The sequence below is a fragment of the Vipera ursinii genome (assembly GCF_947247035.1).
Source record: "Vipera ursinii genome assembly, chromosome: 4".
Lineage (NCBI taxonomy): Eukaryota > Metazoa > Chordata > Lepidosauria > Squamata > Viperidae > Vipera > Vipera ursinii.
Genome location: NC_139514.1, coordinates 96,934,518 through 96,958,206, shown reverse-complemented (window position 1 = coordinate 96,958,206; position 23,689 = coordinate 96,934,518). Strand labels below are relative to the sequence as shown.

The 23,689-nt window shown below is 39.3% G+C and overlaps 1 protein-coding gene across 2 annotated transcripts in view; it reads left to right on the top strand.

Annotated features, from left to right (window-relative positions):
- Positions 1-8,372: 8,372 nt before the first annotated feature.
- The window catches only part of NALCN (sodium leak channel, non-selective), a gene marked incomplete at both ends in the record, with an annotated part of 220,409 nt that continues 205,092 nt past the window's right edge, over positions 8,373-23,689 (top strand). For both annotated transcript variants that reach the window (XM_083361666.1, XM_083361665.1), the window contains 2 exons: positions 8,373-8,480; positions 10,762-10,944. In XM_083361666.1, coding sequence (XP_083217792.1) covers positions 8,373-8,480; positions 10,762-10,944 — 291 coding nt within the window. The remainder of the gene's footprint in view (positions 8,481-10,761; positions 10,945-23,689) is intronic.

Sequence of the window (23,689 nt, the reverse complement as noted above, 5' to 3'; positions counted from 1 at the left end):
TTTGTCCATACCTTGTTTTAATTCAGATGCTGGATGGTTCAATACTCCCTCAAAAGCCTCAGAAACCAGCTGCTTTAAATCTTCCTTAATATTCTCTTTTAGGCCTCTAATTCTCACAGCAAACTGCATCTGGTAAAATTGGGCCAAGCTCTGTTCACTGTCGATTTTGTCTTTTAAATCTTCAATTTCCAATACTTTTGCTTCTAATAAAGCATTCTTTTGAATCAAGTCTTGCACTTGATCATCCAGCACCTCCACACATTTAGCAACTTTTTGCACTGAGGACAAAATGTCTACCTTCATTTCTCTAAGTTTCTGTTCCATCCTTTCTTCCATTCTCTGCTCCAATTTCTCCAATTTCTCCTCCATCTGTAGAAATTTAACACCCATTGACTCCAAAATTAACTGGGTATGTTTTTCAAGATCCTTCGATGTCAATACATCAGGAGAATGCAACGCCTGCAGCAATGATTGTTGTTGCACCGGAGAATTTCCAGCACTCCGAAAAGTTCTAGGGGGAGGTTTAGCCGCCATCTTTTACTTACAATTGTGACGCACTTTCACTTTAAGTTTTAAGCAAAGTCCATCAAGCTTGAGAGTAAAATAAAATCTTCTTCATCTCTTCATCTTTCCCTCTTGTACTGCTCTGCCTGCTCTTTCCCTTTCATAGTCTCTCCTTCAAGCAGGGATGGTCGCAGACGCCTGGCTCTGCTCCATTAGCAGAGACGCTGGTCAGCTGGGAGCAGCCCAGGCTACGGGGGAGTTCAATCCTTCAGCCGCCCAAGCTCCAAGCTCAGGCGGCCCCGGAGAACTCAACCCCCACCTGGGGGCTCACCCCCTCCTCTTCTCCCGAGGAGGGGGCTTCAGATTCGCCCGAACAGCTGATCGGCGCTGTTTCGGGCGAAAAAGCACCAGCTGAGCCGCGGGCAGCCCGGGAAGGCTCCCTCCGTCGCCGCGGAGCCACCGGAAGTAGTTGATAAGAAATTTTTAAGTGACCATGTCACAGATAAAACATTTTTTCTCATCTACCATTAATTCAAATGGAATATTCATCCATTGGGATAGCGCTTATTTATTTTTATTCAATTGTTTATTTATATTCTACCTTTACTTTTTAAAAATACATCGAACATATTTAAGAGTCCTTTTCCCTCCTGTTTTCCCCACAACAACAACAACAACTCTGTGAGGTGGGTATGGCTAAGAGAAAATGGCCCAAAGTCACCGAAATTGAGTCTATGTTGAGCTATGTCATTGAACCATTTTATTTTATTTTTTGGATAAAACTGAAGTAGAAAAAAAGTTCAGAGATTGTCAGCGAGTTGTTGAAATGGTTCATTAAAAATAAAAGTAAAGCCGAGTTAGATTGCAGGCATTCTTAAGTGAAGTATATCAACACATGTTGAAATTAATGAGACATAATAGTGTACTGTACACATTATATCCTATGTTTTAAGAAAGGAGTCAACATATTTAAACATAAAATCAGTTTTCAAAATTCTAATTCTGTTATATACTATATTGACATTGCATAGTTCAGATACTCATTTCATCATGTTAATATTTCGAATATGCTGGAAAGGGAATTGAATTAGGCTGCCGTATGGTTCTTCCTTCCTTGTACTCTCGCTAGATTAAAATGAGATTTAAGATCACAAAGACCAAAAGCAGAACATGCCCTTTCAGTATAATTATCTTTGATTCATTCATTATCCTAATTGCCAAGTTCTAAATTGTTCAATCCCCAAACAGCGTTATTCAGAAATTTCTTTATCAAAAGTATATCAAGATATGTATCATTTCTGCTGTTTCTTTTTTCTCTCCCCTCTGCACTCCAAATTATTCTGTTGCTTCCATGGAAACTGAACATTGGAAATTGAGTGTCAAGCTTGTTCTCATGAAGACTGGGAGCTCCACATATTTTCATAAAATCCAGAAGCAATCTGAATCTGGTTTCCAAGAAGAAACTTCTTCCTGATTTCTTTAAGGTTTAGTGAGGGTTGTTTTTTTTTTTTTGCAAATGCAAGTTTAGAATTGGAAGTCGTCTTGTTTTAAACAGGGATATAATCTACTAGAAAACATAACCTATCAAAAACAACCATAAAAGACAGACTAGAAATAAAAATTAAAGTAAGCAAGAAAATGGTAAGAGAACACATCTGATCTTTTCAAATCACCAGGACCTGACAAATTACATCCCAGAGTTCTGAAGGAGCTGGCAGATGTTATCTTAGAACCCTTGTACAATATCTTTCAAAGATTTTGGAGCACCGGGGAACTACCTGAGGACTGGAAAAGAGTTGATGTGGTTCCCATCTTAAAAAAAAGAAAAGGCGGGGGTGGGGGGGGAACAGACACAGGTTTCTACAGACCAATCAGCCTGACATCAGTACTTGGGAAGATCCTGGAAAAGACAATCAAAAAACACCTAGAAGCAAATAAAGTTACAACAAGAAGCCAGCGTGGGTTTGTCAAAAGCAGAGCATGCCAAATCAATCTTATTTCATTCTTTGACAAAGTGACTAAATTAGTAGACCAGTGAAATGCTGTGGACATAGTATACTTGGATTTCAGTAAGGCATTTGACAAAGTAGACCACAAGCTACTTCTTGGTAACCTAGAAAAATGTGGATTAGACAATATCATCACCAGGTGTATTTGTAAGTGGCAAGCACATAAAAATGCAAGTAGAAAAATAGGGACCACTCCGGTGGGAAGGTAACAGCGTTCTGTGCGCCTTTGGCATCTAGTCATGCCGGCCACATGGCCATGGAGACGTCCTCGGACAAGCGCTGGCTCTTCGGCTTTGAAACGGAGATGAGCACCAGCCCCTAGAGTCGGAAACGACTAGCATGCATGTGCGGGGGAACCTTTACCTTTAATAAGCTGCACTCAACATGTGGCCCTTAATGGTGCTACAACTACATGGAGGGAAGTAAGCAGTGGGGTATCCCAAGGTTCTATTTTAGGCCCAATATTCTTCAATATTTTTTAAATTTAAATTACATGAGGGAATAGAAAGAGAACTCATCAAATTTGTAGATGACACTAAGCTGGCAGAAGTAGCCAGTACTGCAGAAGATCCTTATGGATTTCAACAGACTTGAGCAATGGGCCCTATCTAACAAAATGAAATTCAGTTTAGAGAAAAGAAAAAAAACACAACTGCACAAGTACAAATTAGGTGAAACCTGATTCAATAGCAGTAACTGCGAGAGGGTCTTGGAGTCCTAGTGGACAATCATTTAAATATGAGCCAGCAGTGTGTGATAGCAGCCAAAAAAGCCAGTGCAATCCTAGGATGCATTAACAGAGAGATAAAATCAAGATCACATGAGGTACTAGTACCGATTTACAAAACCTTAGTAAGACCACACCTAGAATACTGCATCACAGTTTTGGTCATCACATTATAAAAAAAGAGGTTGAGACTTTTGAAAAAGTGCAGAGAAGAGCAACAAAAATGATTAGGGGTCTGGAGACTAAAACATGATGAATGGTTGTAGGAATTTCATGTGGTAAGTCTAGTGAAAAGAAGGGCCAGGGGAGACATGATAGCAGTATTCCAATATTTAAAGGGCTGCCACAGATAAGGGGGGAGGGGTCAACTTATTTCCCAAAGCACCAGAAGGCAAGACAAGAAACAATGGATGGAAACTAATCAAGGAGAGATTCAACCTATAACTTAAGGAAAAATTTCCTGACAGAACAATCTACCAGTGGAATGGCTTGCCTTTAGAAGTTCTGGACAGCCACCTGTCTGAAATGGTATAGGGTCTCCTGCTTGAGTAGGGGGTTGGACTAGAAGACCTCCAAGGTCCCTTCCCACTCTGATATCCTATTCTATTGATATGTTTGTATGTGTATGTATATATATATATGTATATGCACACCCATGTACTCCTTTTAATTTTTAGCTTTCAGCAAGTGTCTAGATTTGGAGTTAAACAAGGTTAGGCATGGTTTGTATTTCAATGGGGAATCACCAGGGAATACCAGGGCTATGGGCCAGATTGTGAAATCAGAAAGGATCAGCTGCAAGCCTTTTCTATACTACTGGAAAGTAAACTGCACAATTGTGCCCATGTAGTACCAGCAAAGAAGCTCAGCTTCAGTGTATCTTTTTATTCTTGGTTGACAATGGTATATTACAGTGAAAAGTTGAATTACAGTTAGGAATAATATAGTGTGTGAATTCCAGATAAAACCTGGGAATATCAAAATCTAGAGTTATACGGTGGAATGGATGGATTTATTCTTTGGAAGTGGATTGTTTGAGGGAACTGCCTTGCCAAGCACATCTATCTGATCTCACAGGAAGGGCATGTTGTGGGTTCCACCCACCAAGGAATGTAATTTTGACAAGACCCAGGAGAGACTTTTCTGCCACCCTTTGGAACATTACTCCCACTGAGATCAGATTGGCACCAACATTCCCGAAGGGTCTGAAAACATGGCTTTGCCTTTGGCCTTGGGATCCAGTAACATTGTCACAGAGTCTGTGAACTGGCTGTATAATTAGTAATAAGTGTTACCCCACAAGTTAAATAATTTTCATGGTTTTTATTGTTTTTAAAGTTTTTAGGTTTTTTGCTACATCTTTGGTTACTTTCTTATATTTTTTGTGATTTTTAACATTGTATGCTGCTCAGAGTCATGTATGTGAGATGGACAATTTGTGTAAATTTACCAAATAAAAGAAAATTCTGTAGCATGAGTTAAATGAAACATTCTTCTCCAACTAGTATTCATGTAATAGGCTGAATTTATAATTTCCAGAGTTCACAGCTATCACGAGTAAAAATTCTAAGAGTGCCAAACCTACTATTTCCAAAGATAGTCAAATTGGGAAGTTTGCAGGAAAATACAAAATACACTGGCTGATTTGTTTATACACATAAATGTTATGTAAGACCAATATTTTTAAATAAAAAACACTTATGCTTATTTATTTTATAAAAATCATCTCAGATTTTAAGCCCGCATAAGTTTAAGTTTCAAGTAAAATATTATGTCAGATTTTGGACCCGGTTTCTATGTCAGATTTTGGACTCAGTTTCTAGTTACATAAACTTTGAGGAGAATGAATAATAGTACCTCATGTCTTTTCTTGGCTCTTCTTTCACTCATTTTGATTGTACATCATAATTTAATATGATTATGTCCAAATGGGAGCTGCAGTTTAATGTGGATTTACCATATTTTCTGGCGTATAAGACGACTGGGCGTATAAGACGACCCCCTACATTTCCTGTTAAATTATAGGGTTTGGGCTATACTCGCCGTATAACACTACCTCTCTTCCAACGCACACCAAATAAAAAAACATCAGATTTTATTTTAATATGGTAATTTTAATTCAAATGCTTATGACATGCAGGTACTTAGTAGGAAAACTGTCACTTATAAACATAAGGCTGTTTGTCATCAAACATGTAAATATAAAACAGTGCAAGTGGATCAAACTTTTCCTAATTCACTCTAAAGCTTTTCCTGAGCAAATGGGAGATCTGCTCCAGGTTTTCCAGCCAACCCGCCCAGTTCCTGAGTCAAATGTGTCCTTAGAGCTAAGCAGCTGCTCTGGCTGCTGCATTCCGCACCTGCCTTTCAAGTTGGGATAGACTGCAGCTGCTCTTCAACTTTAGAAGGAAAGACGCCCAGACCCCAGCCTGTAAAAAATCACAGACTGCAGCTTCTTCTCCAATTGGTCCCGCTTTTCCTGCGCAGACAAAATGGGAGATCCGCTCCAGGTTTTCCAGCCAGCCCTGTCCCTAAAGTTTCAGCACCTGGTGTATAAGACGACCCCTGACTTTTGAGAAGATTTTCATGGGTTAAAAAGTCGTCTTATACGCCGGAAAATACAGTACTAACCATAATTCTACCTGTTGGAAAGACGTTGGTTTAAAACTGTCATCAGTCAACCAACATCATGCTACAGTTTGCCAGTTTTAAATGAAAGAAATTAAGGTATATGAAGAAGCAATTTAGAAAGCAGTTTACACTTTTTAGATTGTCAAATCTATAGAAAAAGACTTGAGTTCTTGCTTGTATGATTCACTTTTAGCTTAATTAGTATTATGTACTCCTACAAGAAGTCTTATATTCATCATGGTTATTTGGAAGTATTTTTATTATCTTTTCTAGTTTCACACATTCCTATCAGAGATGTTGTTGTTGTTGTTAGTTGCGAAGTCGTGTCCAACCCATCGCGACCCCATGGACAACATTTCTCCTGTCCTTCCTGTCCTCTACCATCTTCTGGAGTCCATTTAAACTCACACCTACTGCTTCAGTGACTCCGTCCAGCCATCTCATTCTCTGTCATCCCATTCTTCTATTGCCCTCAACCTTTCCCAGCATTAGGCTCTTCTCCAGTGAGTCCTTCCTTCTAATTAGGTGGCCAAAGTATTTGAGTTTCAACTTCAGGATCTGGCCTTCTAAAGAGCAGTCAGGGTTGATCTCCTCTAGGACTGACTGGTTTGATTGCCTTGCAGTCCAAGGGACTCGCAGGAGTCTTCTCCAGCATCATAGTTCAAAGGCCTCAATTCTTTGGCACTCAGCCTTTCTTATGGTCCAACTTTCACAGCCATAAATTGCAACTGGGAAGACCATAGCCTTGACTATACACACTTTGGTTGGCAGGGTGATGTCTCTGCTTTTTAGTGTGCTGTCTAGATTTGCCATAGCTTTCCTCCCCAGGAGCAAGCATCTTTTAATTTCTTGGCTGCAGTCCCCATTTGCAGTGATCTTGGATTTGCAGTGATCTTATCACAGATAACGTCTCTCAAAACTCTACCTGTTCCTGCTAATCCAAACCTTTTGGTGTTTCTGTTCTCCTGACCATGTCAGCAGAATTAATGTTAGACTTCCTGTCAACCAATTCAATTCAGCTTGCATACAGGTGTTTTCTATTGAAAGCTGCTGTAGCATATGGATAAATGGTTTTGCATTTTTAACACAATGCTATTTACTTTTGCTTGAAGGGTAAAATGCTTTTCATTCAATAAATGTTTTCACGTGCAGGTGATAATATACAACATAGTTTCTGTAGTATCTAAAATATGCTCAATACAAACCAAATATGGCAAAGATTTAATATTTTTGTACAATCAATTTTATGTACAACCAACAAAAGATCATTCAAATCTATAATCCTGCTTTCCTTCAGCTTTTCAAAAAAACTACAATAATGAATGTTAAAGCAATAATAACAACACTGTAGAATGACATGGCTAAGATGTGAAGAAAGTATCTTGAAACATCAACTATCTTCTATCGGAGGGGTCCCCAACTCCTGATCTGTGGACCAGTACTAGGCTGCGGCATGCCAGCAGCTGGTCCACACAAACAAGCAAAGCCCCATCTGTGGGATGCAGACAGCAAACAAAACCACCCACTCTCTGGTCCGTGGGAAAACCTTTCTCCATGGAACCGGTCCCTGATGCCCAAAATGTTGGGGACTTCTGTTCTATCGTACCTCTGCTGGATGGAAATTCTGGTTTATTATGAATAAGCTGTCTGCTCACACTTAACTTGTAGACTTTGGGCCACGTGTAACCATTCTCTAAAATATCTGCCACCTAATTTTGGAGGTGGTGCCAAACAGCTGTTCAGTGGCCACTTTCGGCAATCAAATGGATAGCAAAACACAGCAATATTTGGATTATATGTGTGTATGCGTCTATTTTAAACATGCATGCATATACTGTAAATACAGCTTTTTAAAGATCTGCACCAACTTCCATTACGGCAAAACAATAAATGATTTCCTTAGCATGTTGTTCATACTTATGCTCAGGGCTTTTTTTCTCATAGAACGCTCAGAACGGAGTTCCGGCACCTTTTTTGGATGGAACCTTGTAGCATAGGCAAGGCGGGTTGTATGACATGTATGAGTTCCGGCACCTTTTTCTTTTACAAAAAAAGCACTGCTTAGGCTCAAGGTACTCTTTGTTTCTTCCCAAGTAATCTAGGATTCACAAACTAAGAATTTAGATCTCTTAAAAGATGTGACATGCAAACTTCTGGTAGCAAATTATTCCTACCTATTTTTTTGTTATTGTTAGCGTGAGCAGCTAAATAACAGTTTCTAATCCATAATATGACAGAATGAATCAGTACTAAATGATGACTAAATGAAGAAAAAGACAGGGATAATGTAAAGTAAATTGGCTGCCATGTACTTGCCTAATCTAGTAAAGTCAAATCTCTAATGGCCTTGTTTCTGTGTTTATTTCCATAATTTATATGCCAGGGATCTGGACAAATGTCCATAATCTTTAATCTTGTCAAGCAGATTATAGCATGATTTTTCCCCCTTTCTTTTTTTTTAGGCCATTTCACAGTTTTATCTAATCAAAGCTAATTTCAGTATGCTGAAAAGGAAGCAGAGTTCTAGGGTGGAAGCCCAGCCTGTAACAGATTTTGGTCCTGATGAATCCTTATCAGACAACGCAGATATCCTGTGGATTAACAAACCAGTAAGTAGGATATACTACCTTAACTTTCTTACCTTTGGAATATGATTAAGATGTAATTAAGCATTTTTAAGTTCCATTGATGTTGATGCAATTAGTGGAAAATATGTGCTTAAATGCCTCTTCATGGGTAAACAAAAGTATGTTGTGTTTACATTTCTATTATTTGAATTTAGTGGATTTTGAAAAGATACTTTATTAATGGGAGCAAGTAAATAAGAATTTCTAATCTATAATATGACAGAATGAATCAGTACTAAATGATGACTAAATGAAGAAAAAGATGTATAATGCAGTTGCATTAATATATACACACATACACACGTGATAAATGGTATCAGTTTCTTCTCTTAGAACTGCTGTATATCTAGGGAAATTAATATAAAGAATTCGAGAAGGAGAATAATTGAAAGAGCCCACTTTAGTCTTGTCTGTGCACAGCTCTAAACAAGGCCTTCGTGAATTGCTTTCTGAACTTTTCCTTCATTTCTGGCATGAATAACCTATCTTATCCACATTCCTTCAATGGCCAATCCAATTTTACTATTTATTTTTTATTTTTTTCAGTTACTTTCCTTTTTTTATATATTTTGCATAAATCCAATCTAACAGGACAAAAGTATTCTGTTAAATTTAAAAATTATTCTGCAAAATTTTTTTAAATGAGTCTTGAGTTTTGAGGAGTATTGAAGCTTTCTGTTAAAACAGAAGTGTCATATTTCATTAGCAAAAGAGAAAATCAAGTATACAAATTCACTAGTGGGAATAAGGAAGCCAAGAAGAAGCATGGAAATATTCTAGCCCCGTGCTACAGAGACCATATTTAAAAGAGTTGTTTTAAAAAGAAAATCAAAGAATACAACTCTTCAAAAATGTAAAAATACTATTACTGTATTTTTCCATCTATAAGACACACCCTTGTATAAGACACCCCCTTGCGGCTTCAGCCCGAGCTGCGCTGGTGAAAAATGGGTCATAGAAGGCGGCTTCAGTGGGACCAGCGGCATTCTTGGGGCAGCGCAATCCTCCAGCACCAGGCGGCATCTCGGGCTGGCTTTTTCCCCATTGAGGCAGCATCTCAGGCCAGCGATATCCTCCTGCACCAGGCGGCATGGCAGTGGCATGTAAAGAATCACACAGGCATGCCCTGGGCTGCGGAGGTTACCATTATTTTTTTCATGTATAAGATGCTGCACTTGTATAAGATGCACCTGATTCTTGAACAGGGTGTTTGCAGGAAAAAATAGCGTCTTATGCACGAAAAAATATGGCAAATGATTTTTTTTTAAAAATTGAACTTTTGAATTTTTATTGGAGGACCCAAAATTTCCTGCCTGGACCATGATGCTGGGCAAGCAGGCAGTAATTTCATGACTTTAAACAAATGAAAAATGGAATGAAATGCTTATTGTACTAATTTGCAATACAAATGCAATGCAAATTGTTCTAAACTTTCTGCAGAGGGAGTGAGGAAGCTGACTCATCTACACCGTACCCTTTGTCAAAAAGGAACTTAGCAAGGTGCATGAATCAAACAAAAGTTGATGAACAAGAGTAACTGTTTTAATTCCCCTTATATCATATGTTATAATAGTAATGGTTTTTAGCAGTAGAAGCCTTCAATACCTATTGTTTTCCCCAAAAAATAAGACCCAGTCTTTTTTTGCCGCCAAAAGAGGCACCAGGTCTTATTTTCGGGGGGTGTCTTTTCCACTTATCTCTGGCACCGACAGCCCCACCTAGCCAGCCCACTTCTTCTGTGGTCGAAGGAGCAGCTTCATTCTGCAGCTGAGAATGGAACTCCGGCCTGCATTTCACAGTCAGAGGCCATTCTGAAAGGCCTCTGCAGCTGCGAACCGAGCTATCGATTCAATCCATAGCTCGTTTCTCGGCTGCAGTGGCCTTCCGGAAAGGCTTCTGACTGTGAAATGCAGGCCTGTGGAGGCTGCAGAAGAAGTATACCAGCAAGGAGAGGCCTGGCTGCAAAGTAAGTGGGTGCGGGGCACATGGGGCAGCTCCACAGCCCCACCACCATCCTAGCTTGATTTTTAGGTTTGTGCCTCACCCCAAAATTAAGGCTTATTTTGGGGGTAGGGCTTATATTAGGCCCACCCCCAAAAATCAAGCTAGGGCTTATTTTGGGGGTAGGTCTTACTTTTGGGGAAACACAGTAAACATTTTTTTGCATTAAAATTGTTATTTTAAACTGTTAGATCTGAAACAACATTGAAAAAGATAGTTGTACTAGTTGATAAAAACTTTGTCCCTGTTTTGTATTCCTCAGTGGGTGCATTCTTTACTGCGCATCTGTGCCATCATCAGTGTCATTTCGGTGTGCATGAATACCCCAAAGACCTTTGAACATTATCCTCCCCTTCAGTATGTGACATTTGCTCTTGATACATTGCTGATGTTTCTCTACACGGCAGAGATGATAGCAAAAATGCACATCCGTGGCATAGTCAAGGTAAGGTTTTTTACTTGTTTTTTTAACAGAAACCCCAAAAGACATGCATATCTTTTATACTCAGATTTTAGAGCCATTAAAGTAAACTTTGCTGTGCTTTGAATGAACTCTCCAAATCATGTTATATTGCTCTTCTGAAGCTATCTATTACACATAATATTCGTTGATTGTAAAATTAGCCTTCAGGAATATCTTATTGATTATGTTTACTTTTTTTCTCAAAAGACATTTCTCTCATTACATTGTTTAGACTCCCCCCCTTTTTTTTCTTTTACATGAAGGAGCCTGTATGTGTGTGAATGGGTATATGTGCATCAATTGTGGTCTTGCAAATGGCCAGACTTTTGATCTGCCAATTCTTTTTCCACAAATCCAAAGCTCAAATTTAACATGAGCTGTTGTAGTTATTTGCAGATCTTGAATATCAAGATGCCATTTTTTGTACTTTAGCTACTTTGTGACTAATAGCTGAGCATAATTGTCAGGAAGGCCATGTTTTCCTGCTGTAATTCTTGACTGGCCCAAAATTGGGTGTCTTGTTTCTCTATCTCAAGTTCTGCTGAGTCTGTGCCTGAACAAGCTTTCTTTTACAAATGAAGATGAGTATATTGTGTCCCAGGATAATGTTGCAGGACCCAATCAGGGTCAGTCACCAGGACCAGAGGTTTTGTCTTCTGAGCTTTCGGACTCTTGCTGGAGCCCCTTTTCAGGGAACTTCTCTCTAGCAGTACGTGTGCTGTTTTGTGTGTGGTATTTATAGTGCCTGTTGCAAGTGGCTTTTTAGATATTGATTGGGGTGTGTTAATGACTGGTTTTTAACTCATTAGCTTGTGTTGCCCAGCCCATGTGTTCTAAGTACTTGATAGGATAGTGATAAATCAGCACTCATGTTGACTGACAAGGGGCCTATTTCTCAGGCTTCAATCAATTCCCTGGCTGTTTTTGTGCCTGCTTGTCCAACAATCTTAATAGCTGCAAAACTGAATGTATGTCCTTGTTCATTGCCGTTTGAGGCTACCAATGAGTTTGGGTCTCCTTAGCTTACCTCTTGCTTGTGTTCTTGCAATCAGATGGTTAGTTTGTATGTGATTTACTGAATCCCCTGCATGGATTGCTCCTGTGACTATGTAGGACAGACAGGGAGGAAGCTAACCACCAGATTGCAAGAACACAAGCAAGGGGTCAGATGAGGAAATCCAACCTGATTGATAGCCTCACACAGCAATGAGCAAGGACACACATTCAGTTTTGCAGCTACTAAGATTATTGGATGAGCAGGCACAGGGATTGAAGCCTGGAAACAGGCCCCTCATCAATCAATATTTACCATCAGCCTATCAAGTGCTTAGAAGGCAAGGGCTGGGCAGCTCAAGCAAACAACAGCTGATGACTTAAAACAGGGGTGTCAAACTCGCAACGTCAAGTGACGTGTCACAATGTATCGTGACTGTTTTTGCCATTGCCGGCAATGGGGTGGGCGAGGTTTCGCTATGATGTATTTGGCCCGCTGGCCAGCAGTTTGACACCCTGACTTAAAAGGTAGCGATTGACACATCCCAATCTAAAAAGCTACTTACAACAAACACTATAAATACTACACACAGAACAGCACACACTCTGCTAGAGAGAAGTTCCCTGAAGATGGGCTTCAGAACGAATCTGAAAGCTCAGAAGACAAAACCGCTGGTCCTGGTGATCCACCCTGTTTGGGTCCTGCAAGCTTTCTTTTGTGTTTTCTCTACCTTGAAAAGAAATTGGTGATATTCCCATCTACTCTGTTCCAATCATCTTTTGGTGAATAAATGTCCAGGTCTATTAAAAAACAAACAAAACAGTAGCTTGAAAAGAAACTATGCAGTGAGGGGGTCAGTTATTTAAAAAGGGTACAAATAACATGCATTGAAGCTCTTAAAGTTTTACAGTCAGCATAGCAGCAGACATGCTTTCTTAGAAACTCTCATGATTTTAAATGCTGACAAACTAGCAATTTTGTGTTCAAACCTCTTTTCCTCATCACACTACCATGTAACTGCAATGGCAGCCTTGAGGTAGGGGCAAGTCAAAAAGCCCCACCAGTGATAGCAGAGGCCATCTCTTGAGTCACAAAGTAAAGATATAATTTTTGAGATGGCATTTGCTCAGCTGAAATGGATTTCCCTGTTAAGGATAAAATGGCAGTGGTACAAATATAGATTGTAAATACCCTACGTGTCATTTGATTTGGCAAGTGGGGTGTTCATGTTGTGCCAGAGCTGGAACTGCACCAGAATCTGGAAGATATCCTTAATAGATGTCTTCAGGTACTGTTTTGCAGTATCTGTAATTATAAAGATACAGCTACATAGTTGATTACAGCTGATGACATGAGAATCAGTATAAGCCTTGAAAAGTTTTAGATACTGCTATGAAAGTTATATAAGCCTTGTTATAATTTAAAAGGGATAAATACTGTTTTTCCTTATCAAAAGTCTGTGTGCCTCAGATAAAGAAAATCTGCAAGATACCCAAAATTTTGCTTCAGTAAAAGGCTGACATTTTAGACAAATGTAAATCATGCAAATTTCAGCTGTATTTTTCCCTCAATGAGCTGATAATTCCAGTCCTCATGGTGGAATTCCCTAAGTTGCAAGTGGTATGAAAATTCATTGCAATTGTGATTATCTTATTTAATGAATTCATTACAATTCAGTCAAATGAATTCATTGCTTAGTATTTGGAGTATGTTCTAAACCAACCGTAAGTTTTGTGTAACCTCGTTTTTTAACATGACTTTTTCTTTCTTTTTGCTATTGCTCCTGTCACAAAACGTTATTGATTTTTATCTTGATGCATTAGATTTTTTACACAATTGCTGTCATAGGTTCTCAGCAGTACCAAAAAGTATAACATAACTTTGTCAGTTGACTTAATCAAGGTTACATAGCTATGTAATAGGCATATCCTATTCTTATCCCATCACCAAAAATCCAAATGCAGAAGTAGGCTTCTAGGTAGGCAAGTGATGTAAATGTTAATGTGCATCTAAATCTAGGGCTTTATTGTCGTCTTCCAGTAAAGTAGGATACATACTGAAGCCTTTAGCTATGTACCGCTTGGAATTCCAAGTAATAATTCAGCTTTCAGATAAAACTGGATATAGCTATAAATTCATTATTTAGCACAAAAGGGTGATGGGATAAAAATCTCAAGTATCTAGATATTGCTTCTTATTATAAACATCAACATGCTTTTGTGAATCTCGAATCAGATGACTTTCTAACAGTAACGTTCAACAGTGAGAGATGTAATTTTTTTGGCTTCCTAATGGAGTTTCTCTTACAAATGAAAGAAAAGTATGAAGCTAGGCCTTATTCTATGTTTCCTTATGTTTTCGTTATGAATACTGGTCCCATTGTGCAAAAGAACTATGTTGCAATTAAAAATTATTCATTCAATGGATAGTATGCCTGTGTTTATTTCTTTTTCTATTATTTGTTATATCATTCATATAAAGACTTACATGGGAGAAGAGAATATATATGTTTTATAACTGTTACTGAAATAATTGTGAGTCAGTATTTTTTTAAAAAAAATAGAGTAAACTGGAGATAAATAAGAGTTTTTATAGGCAGGAGCTTCATCTCGAAGAACAAAAAAATCATTTTAACCTGTAACATATTGAAATTACAGGGAAAAAAACTTTGCTATTGCCAAATTCTTCCCTGCAATATAAAAGAAATGAAGAGGCCCGCTTAATTTATTTATAGACATTTAACAATTATAATAAAAATAAACCAAACCTGTGACAATTTTTTGTGGAACTAAAATGAGTAAAAGCTCATACATAAACTCTACACTTTTATTTTTAAGGAGATCCATTTGAGTTTGTACTTGGACTACCACTGAAAATAGTTCAGCAACATCTGTACGTTACAAATATGCGTGTATAAATAAGTGTATATCTTCTTCTTCTTTTATATTGCACCTCCAGAGCATTCTTAGAATGGATGGCTCCCAAGTATAGTTTTTAGGGTATTCAGGATTAAAATGGATAGCTTCTTTTCTCCCATGTGCAAAATGAGTTTCTTATTTCCCTTTTACTTGAAAATGCTTCTTGTTTTCACTCATAGCTCTTCCTCCCACTTGTTAGATATGTAAGATTTTTTTTTCAGCGCTGGTCTTTTCCTTCCCATCCTAAATAAACTGGCTAAAACATAGTCAGGATTCAGCTACAGAATTTGTTTTCAAAGGAAAAGGATCCAGCACTGTCACAGTTGCCCCAGCCAGGATGGCTCATGATTGGAATTGCAGCCCAACATCTCCAGAAGGTGCCATGGGGGAAAGATTGGAATTTGGTAGACAGAATGAAATGCATAAAATTAAGTGAAAGAGAAGTCAAAAGAGATGATTGTGGGTTGTTTTCAAAGGAGGGCAAGGAATACTTGCAGAGTCTGATGACTCTGTAAAGTAGCTCACGTGAACATTTTGAATGTTAGGGCATAAAGAGCCTGGACCCAATAAATCAGAGATTAGCAGTTTGTTAAGCTTAGACCTGGATCTCTCAGACCTGGGTTAAACTGAAGAAGCCAGTCATGAGAAGGATGTGAGGCTGGGGATGAGGCTGTTTAATGGAGGGGGATAGAATTTTAACTGTGCATATGGGAGTGGATGATTTATGGGGAACAAAGCATTCCCATTTATGCTGTTCAAGGTCCCCAACTCCCACGCTCACCTCCATTTGTAAAATCATCCCATTGAAATTTGATAGCAAAATGACAAGATTTCAGCAGGCAGTTTTCAGGTTATTTGAGAGTCTTGAGGATGCACTTATAGCTGAAAAGTCATTTTCATTTGCCTCCTATTGATTTTTTTCCCATTTCTGCCCTTATATTCAGTGGAGGAAGAACCACCACAACTGTGCTACCAAAAATCATCCATTCTGTAGTCAGATTGAAGTTTCATAAATTTAGGGTGTTGGAGGAAGCTATCAGACATCCTGCTATAGAATGATATGGTTGGTATTTAGTCCATCAATCAAGCCTTTAATCTGTGCATTACCAATAGGACTTTCTGGTTCCTGGGCTACCCTATAATCCCTAGGACAATAAGAACTCAGAGCTCATTTGTAAGCTGGTCTGATTTTAAGGAGAACTTCATTTGGCTATAGAAGAATACTCTGGTCTAATGCACAAATACAGAGAGGAAAGGATAGGGCAATAGGATTCAGTTCTGCTTTACAGGAAAATCCTGGCAAACACGAGGCCTTTATGTTTTCAACATCTGTATTGCATTTTCAAATTTAGGCAAGCTGCCTGAGGCTGCCTGAGGATAAAAATGGGCAGGCAAGAGGGACAATCCCATAAATATTCTTTCTTTGCAGAAAAAAACCCCCAAATGCATTTATTTTTATAGGAGTGAATGCAGATATTTGCAGCATGTCCTCTGTGGATTCCAGGAATCTCATAGCAAGGACTAACTGGTATGAGTGTTAATAAACTTGGACAGCTTCTGTTCCTATGGCTAATGTTGGAAATTCTGTTCTGGCTCAGAGGCCCAACAGCTCTTCAAGCTGAGTCTATTTCTGTGTGCATTTTCCCCTCCCCTTTCCTTTCTGTATTATTCTGATTCCAGTTGCAAAAATGACCTCTTCAGAGATTCCATTTCCAAATCTGCTGCTTCCTTACTGCTTATTTTCCCCAGCTATATAGGTAATACAGTAAGGAAGGCCAAGTGGCATTACTCAGAACAACTGAAATAGTCCAGAAAGGTCAATGAATCTTACCAGTACTTCAATTAAAAAAGAGATATTTATTATGCTTTATATGTTAAAAATAAATATGTTGGTATTTTGATATTAATAATCAAATATATATGATCTGGTGACAGGTTGATGTCAAAGACTATGAAATCATTGCAGAGACTGGAAAAAAAAGATGAAGCAAGCTTAAAATAGCATTGAATCTGGCCATAAGTAGCTACATATTAAGGAATAAAGTGCAATAAATGCTTCACAACCTGGAAATATTCTCTTTCTTTGCTATTCCCAAGGGAAGATTATTCAGCTTAACCATCTGTTAAAAACAAATTCTTTCAGAATAAGAACATACTTTCCCACCCACTGGCTTATTTGCTTAAAGCAGGGCTTTTTAACCTTTTCACCCATTGTACCACTTTTAGGATATGGCAACATCCGAGTACCACCAGTCGCCTAGCAAGGTGTCAAAAAATTGATGACCAAAAAAAAAAGGAAAAAAAGGGATGAAGTGTAGGTAGTCCTCGACTTACAACAGTTTGCTTAGTGACTGTTTGAAGTTACAATGGCACTGAAAAAAGTGCCCCCCGAAGCCTCAGCCGAGCAAGACACCTGCCTGCCCGCCTGGAGGCGCTCTTCATCCTGTCCGAGGTTTTCATTGTTGTGAGCATTTCTGTTGAGGATTGGCAGTGGGGGTGGGATGTGGGGGTGTTTGGTTTTTATTCCCCGTGTCTGCTGGGTGGTTGCAGCAGGTTTTGGTTACTTCACATGACCCTGGGACATTGTGACCGTCATAAATATGAATCAGTTGCCAAGCATCTGAATGTAAATCACAAGACCCTGCAGATGCTGCAACATTCCAGCTGATCGGCTGGAGCAGAAGCACCAGGGCTCAGCAGAAGCACCAGGATCAGCGTCTAGCTCCAGCTGATTGGTGCTTCTTCAGGGCTCAGCAGAAGCCCCAGGATCAGCGCCGAGCTCCAGCTGGAGCCTGGTGCTGATCCTGGTTCTTCCACTGAGCCCGGACAGCCCCGAAGAAATGCTGATCCTGGCGCTTCCGCTGACAGCCCTGCAGCTCCAGCCATCTCTCGCTCAGGCTTCTGTGGTATTGCCACCGGTTCAGCTCATTCCCCTCCCCCACTACCACTTTTCTAGGATGGTCGCGTAACACCTGCCAGGTGCCAATGTACCATATGTGGTACCCGTACCACTGGTTGAAAAGCCCTGGCTTAAAGGTGCCAACATGGTTGGTTCAACTGCAGCACTGTTTCTTTTCTGTTTCTTTCCATTTAAGAAAAAGAGAGTGATATTTAATAATTAAAAAAGGCATGCATATAAATGGTTGCAAAAAAATACAGTTTGGTCAAACTTTGATTTGCAGTAGGGGTGTATATAAACATAAGGTTTTTTGTGTGCCTGTTTAAAAGTAGGCCCTGTAAACTCATAAAGGCATAATATACAGTAGCTATATGTTGTTTGTATAACTGAGCCATTAAGCAGATTATTTAGTTATGTACTTACATACTTATGTGGCTTTTTACAAGGTATAAAGAACTCTAAATTGAAATATACACTATAAAAATCAACAGTCTAAAACAAATACTAATCATAATATCTCTTTGGTATCCTTCAGTCTCGAGAGACTATGGTTTCGTGCTCTGGAAAGAGGTCCTAAAGCAGTATCTGGTGTGGCTAAAAAGGCCATTTCGAGAGTGGCAGTCCCTTCCACACTGAGGGCAGATACAGTCTGTCCCCTGTCCAGCCCCCAGATTTCAGTGGTTCCAGGACTGCCTCTCTGCCTCAGCCTGCCGCACAAGTGTCGCCTTGAATTGGAGAAGGCCATGCTGCGACTTTAGCCTCTAAGCTGAATGATCAGAGGTCAAAGTTTCCGAGCTGTTAATGTCCATTCCCAGGGCCTTTAGATCCCTCTTGCAGATGTCCTTGTATCGCAGCTCTGGTCTCCCTCTGGGGCGCTTTCCCTGCACTAGTTCTCCATACAGGAGATCTTCCAGAATCTGACCATCAGCCATTCTCATGACTTGCCCAAGCCAGCGTAGATGCCGCTGTTTCAATAGTGTATACATGCTAGAAATACCAGCACATTCCAGGATTGCGCTATTTGGAACTTTGTCATGCCAGGTGATGCCAACTGGAGTTGTAAGATTATTACATTGAGATTATGTTATGATTTCTTGGCAATCATAATATAATCTCAATGTAATAATCTTACAACTCGAGTTAAGACTAACTCCAAAGTTGTTTCTGAATTATCAGCCAATCTGTCTTGCTACAGATGAGACTGAGCATGTTTATCCCCATCCAAGTGAAGATTTCCACCCAGACTCCCTGGGGTAGATATGAATAATTGAGTATCATCTACCACCATCCTTATCCTGTTAATACTCAGAGTGGTATTTTTCTCCCTTTATATTACTTTATTAATATCTTAATACATTACACTGTTTATGTACAATTATATACAGTACGTACCGTATTACAAATAAAGTTATTGACATTCTGTTGTGCAGATAATTTGGAATATTGGGATAGAGAAAGGTATGAATTATAATACTTAGCAAAAAAAATTTAAAGTTTAAGGGCTTAATTTTCTTTTTTGAATGAGAAGCAAAAGAGCGATTTATTACTTTGATTCTGGAAAGTTACAAATGGACTAAGGGTCCAGATTGATTTGGAATAAGGTTTTTGAATAAATTATATAAATCCTTCCCATGGGAAAATGTTTTTGTTTTGAATTCTCTTAAAAAAAAACATTGGGACAGACCTGGGCATTTTATGCTCCATGGGCCATATCTGACCCATGGGTGGTCCCAGTCCAAACCACAGCATTGAAAGTGTCAGTGGTGGAGCATTGGTGGGCAAAATGTCTATAGTAGGGGTGAGGCGGCAGAGGACGAGGGATCTGTGCAGCAGTGGGGGGGGGCAGTGGGTGGCATTAGCACCAGTCCTCCACAAAAGTCCCAGTTTCTCCTGTGACCCCTTCAAAAAAATAATTGCCCACCCCTGCATTCAAATGAGACTCTGAAGATTGGACATTAGAGGGAACCAGATGGTTAAAGCTTTAGAAGTATTTTATCAGAAGGAGCATGGGAAAAATGGGGAAAAAATCAAGTTCTAGGACAGGCATGTCAAACTGCTGGCCCGCAGGCCAAATGCGTCATGATGAATCCGCACCCACCCCATTGCTGGTAATGGGGAAAAAGTTGCGATACGTCACACAACATCATGTGACATCATGAGTTTGACATGCCTGTTCTAGGACATTATTTGAAGAGAGTACTGCAAAGTTATTAGAAGTAAAAAAGAAGGAATGTAAAGTTGGTTTATTTGATTATGTTTACAATAGATATATTGTTATCTCTGGTAACCCTTAATGGACTATCAGGACTGAAATGATGAGAGATTAAGGATTTGTTTATAGATAATGGATTGGATATGGGAAGAAGAGATCATTTGTTGCATTTTAACAGAAAATAATAATTTACTGGTATTGTTTATATTTGTAATAAAGGGAGAAATCATTTCTTTATATTTATTTATTTTATATTTATTTTTTGTATTAGTTTTTCTTAACTGTTTTTTCTTTACTGCACTTTTTATTTTTCATTTTCAGTCTTTTTGTTTGCTTTAGTCTTTTTCTTTGTAACTGTATTTTTTACAGTACTACTAGCATTGCTTTTCAGTTGCTTTATCTCTTAAGGCGATATCAACCACCTTCCTTGATCTCATGGCTTAGTCACTACACAAAACCTGTTTGGACAGATCTCTGCAAGTCTCCTACCCACTCGCTTTGTCTACCCAGGACTCAATAATATCCTATTGTCCTATTATCTATGATTAAATTGTGAATGAGGATGGCTTTACATTATCACAGACAGACCTGCAGTAGAGTAGTATCGGCCAGAGGCCAAACGTTCCAATGATCTGGCTCCCTGGTTCTTAAATTTGAGTTCCAGGGGGCAGAAGAAGATACTGCCTTCAAATTTCCAATCATAGTTCCCTTGCAGTGGTCTAACCCCTGACCCTAGTCTCCCATTACAGTATATTTCCATCAACCCATTACTAATGTCATTCTTTTCACTCCATTAACTCTCACCACCCTTTTGTACATCTACCTTCCTGATCTCCAACCGGAACAAACCTCATTAGCCACTCAGGAGGACCTATAAGAGACATCCCTGACTCATACACAACCCTTCTTTATATAATCATTGCCTTCTGATATCAACCGCCTCTGTTACAGCCTCTCTGCCAGCTATCACTTCTTGAACCCCCAAAAGGTTTTTTCAGCTCACCTAGGTGCATATCAATAGAGGCTATTCCAACCCCTGTTCTGTCACTACTGGAGCCACTTTCTACAGTAGATTTCTCTAACCTTTGCTCCACCACAACCTCTTGTTCGCTGCAAGATTAATCTTTCTGCTTGCTATTCCAGAGTCTCCAAGCGCAGGACTGTGAAGCTTGTTTTTTCCAAGGGGAAAACAAAAGTGTTTTTTTGTTGTGATTTCCAGGCATCATGGCTATTGTAGTTCTGCAACATCTGGAGGGTCACATGTTCTCATCACTGAATTAAACTTAGGAAGTAATCTTCCTTGAATCCCGAAATTCTAAGTGAAAAATTTTGTAGTCCTCCAAAACATGTATTCTATAAGATAATTGTTCACTCAGTACCATTTTAGAACTCAGCTGCGTCTTTCATGATGGCTGTCTTTCTCTTTGAAAAATATTTAAAGGGAACCACTTAAATAATGTAAAAATATCATTGTTTGCAAGTGACAGGTAGTAGCTCACATGTGTACTAACAATGTTCATTAGTTCATACAATTTTAATTTATTGAACAGATTCATTCTTGAAGCATTTCTCTTAAAAAGAAACACTATGAAACACACAATAATATTGTTTCTGGATACTGAAATTGGTATTCTGTACCTTTCTTTCTGATGTGCATTTAATGATATAGATGAAGCCAGTTGGATCTTTCAGAAGGTTATTTATTTTTAGGGGCGACATTAATAGATAGTGCTAGCATGATTCCTTGCTAAAATATAGTGAAACTATACCAGCATAACTCTACAAGTCTATAATGTCATTAGGGACGCGGTGGCTCAGTGGGTTAGGATGCTGAGCTTGTCGATCAGGAGGTTGGCAGTTTGGCGGGTCGAATCCCGAGTGCCGCGTAACAGAGTGAGCGCCTGTTACTCGTCTCAGCTTCTGCCAACCTAGCAGTTCGGAAGCACATAAAAGATGCAAGTAGAAAAATAGGGACCACTACGGTGGGAAGGTAACAGTGTTCCGTGCGCCTTTGGCGTCTAGTCATGCCGGCCACATGACCATGGAGACGTCCTCGGACAAGCGCTGGCTCTTCGGCTTTGAAATGGAAATGAGCACCAGCCCCTAGAGTCAGAAACGACTAGCACGCACATGCGGGGGAACCTTTACCTTTACCTTTATAATGTCATTACGGTTTAGCCCGTTGTCAAAGTGTTCTTCACCATGGTCTGGTTCAAATCCCTATTGCTTCTTTTGTTCTGATATGACTCTTGGTTGGCTTCCAAAATCTAAAAGCTCTGTACAGTCTATAGACATACAGATAATATTTTAACAGAAACTAAGAATTATCTTCAATTTTTACTGGACTCTGAATGCTATCCTCATAATAGGAGAGTAGTCTAGGCTGCACTTTCAAGATCTCAGTCAAACAAACTTTCTCTTTCTACCTCCTATACTCAAAAACAAAGCAAAACAACAGTGAGACTTGTTTGACAAATGAACAAACATTAGAAAGATGGAAAAGTGGATTTAAAAGTGGTTTGCAAAGGTCAATGGTGTATCGTGGTTTAGCTCAGCTATAGCAATAAGCCAGATGTTTTCAAAACAGTGTGCTAGTATTCTGAATTCTGCTTGATTGCTCAAAGAATTAAAGAGGGAGCTTTTCTGATGTTAAACATACACAGGATCGGGGTTCAAATGTAATGAATAAGAACTGAACTCTGGACTCAAGATAATACTACATCGAGATTCTGTTTCAGACCTCAGATTCCTCTCGTTCCTTCTTCACACAATCCTTGCCATCATCAGTCCCCCCGAAATGACCACAAATCGATGGTAGACCATGTACAAGGGGAAGGGGAATTTAAGGATAGAGACAGGAATACAGGTAGTCCTTGACTTACGACCACAGTTGAGCCCCAGATTTCTGTTGCTACGTGAAACATTTTTTAGGTGAACATTTCCCCATTTTACGACCTTTCTTACCACAGTTGCTAAGGGAATCCCTGCAGTTATTAAGTTAGTAAGACCATTGTTAAGTGAATCTGTTTCCCCCATTAACTTTGCTACTAAGACAGTTGCAAAAAGTGATCACATGACCGTGGGACACGACAACTGTCAAAAATACGAGTCCGTTGCCAAGCATCTGAATTTTGATCATGTGACCATGGGGATGCTGCAACAGTTGTAAGTGTGAAAAACAGTTATAAGTCACTTTTTTAGTACCATTGTAACTTCAAATTGTCACTAAATGAACTGTTGTAAGTCGAGGACTATCTGTGCTTCACTTTCCAGAGAAGTCTAATGTCTTTTCCTACCCTTATCATTCTGGGAAAAACAAAGAAAACGGGCTGAAACTAACCCTAGAAGTGATTTAGAGCTGCTTTGGGGGATTTGAGTGGATTAAGGCAGGGGTCCCCAACCCCCAGTCCGTGGACCAGTATCAGGCCGTGGCATGCCAGGAACCATCCCGCACAAACAAGCAAAGCCCCATCCATGGAATGCAGGCAGTACACGAAACCACGCCCCCTCCGGTCCACAGAAAAACCCCTCTCCACGGAACCAGTCCCTGGTGCCCAAAAGGTTGGGGACCTCTGGATTAAGGAAAGGGAATGAGAGCAGAGAACTGAATTTATTATTAAAAGCTTCACTGGTATAACTAATAAATGGGAATCAGTTTTGAATACATTTATCTTTCGTTGTTGGATTTTTCAAAACATTTATTC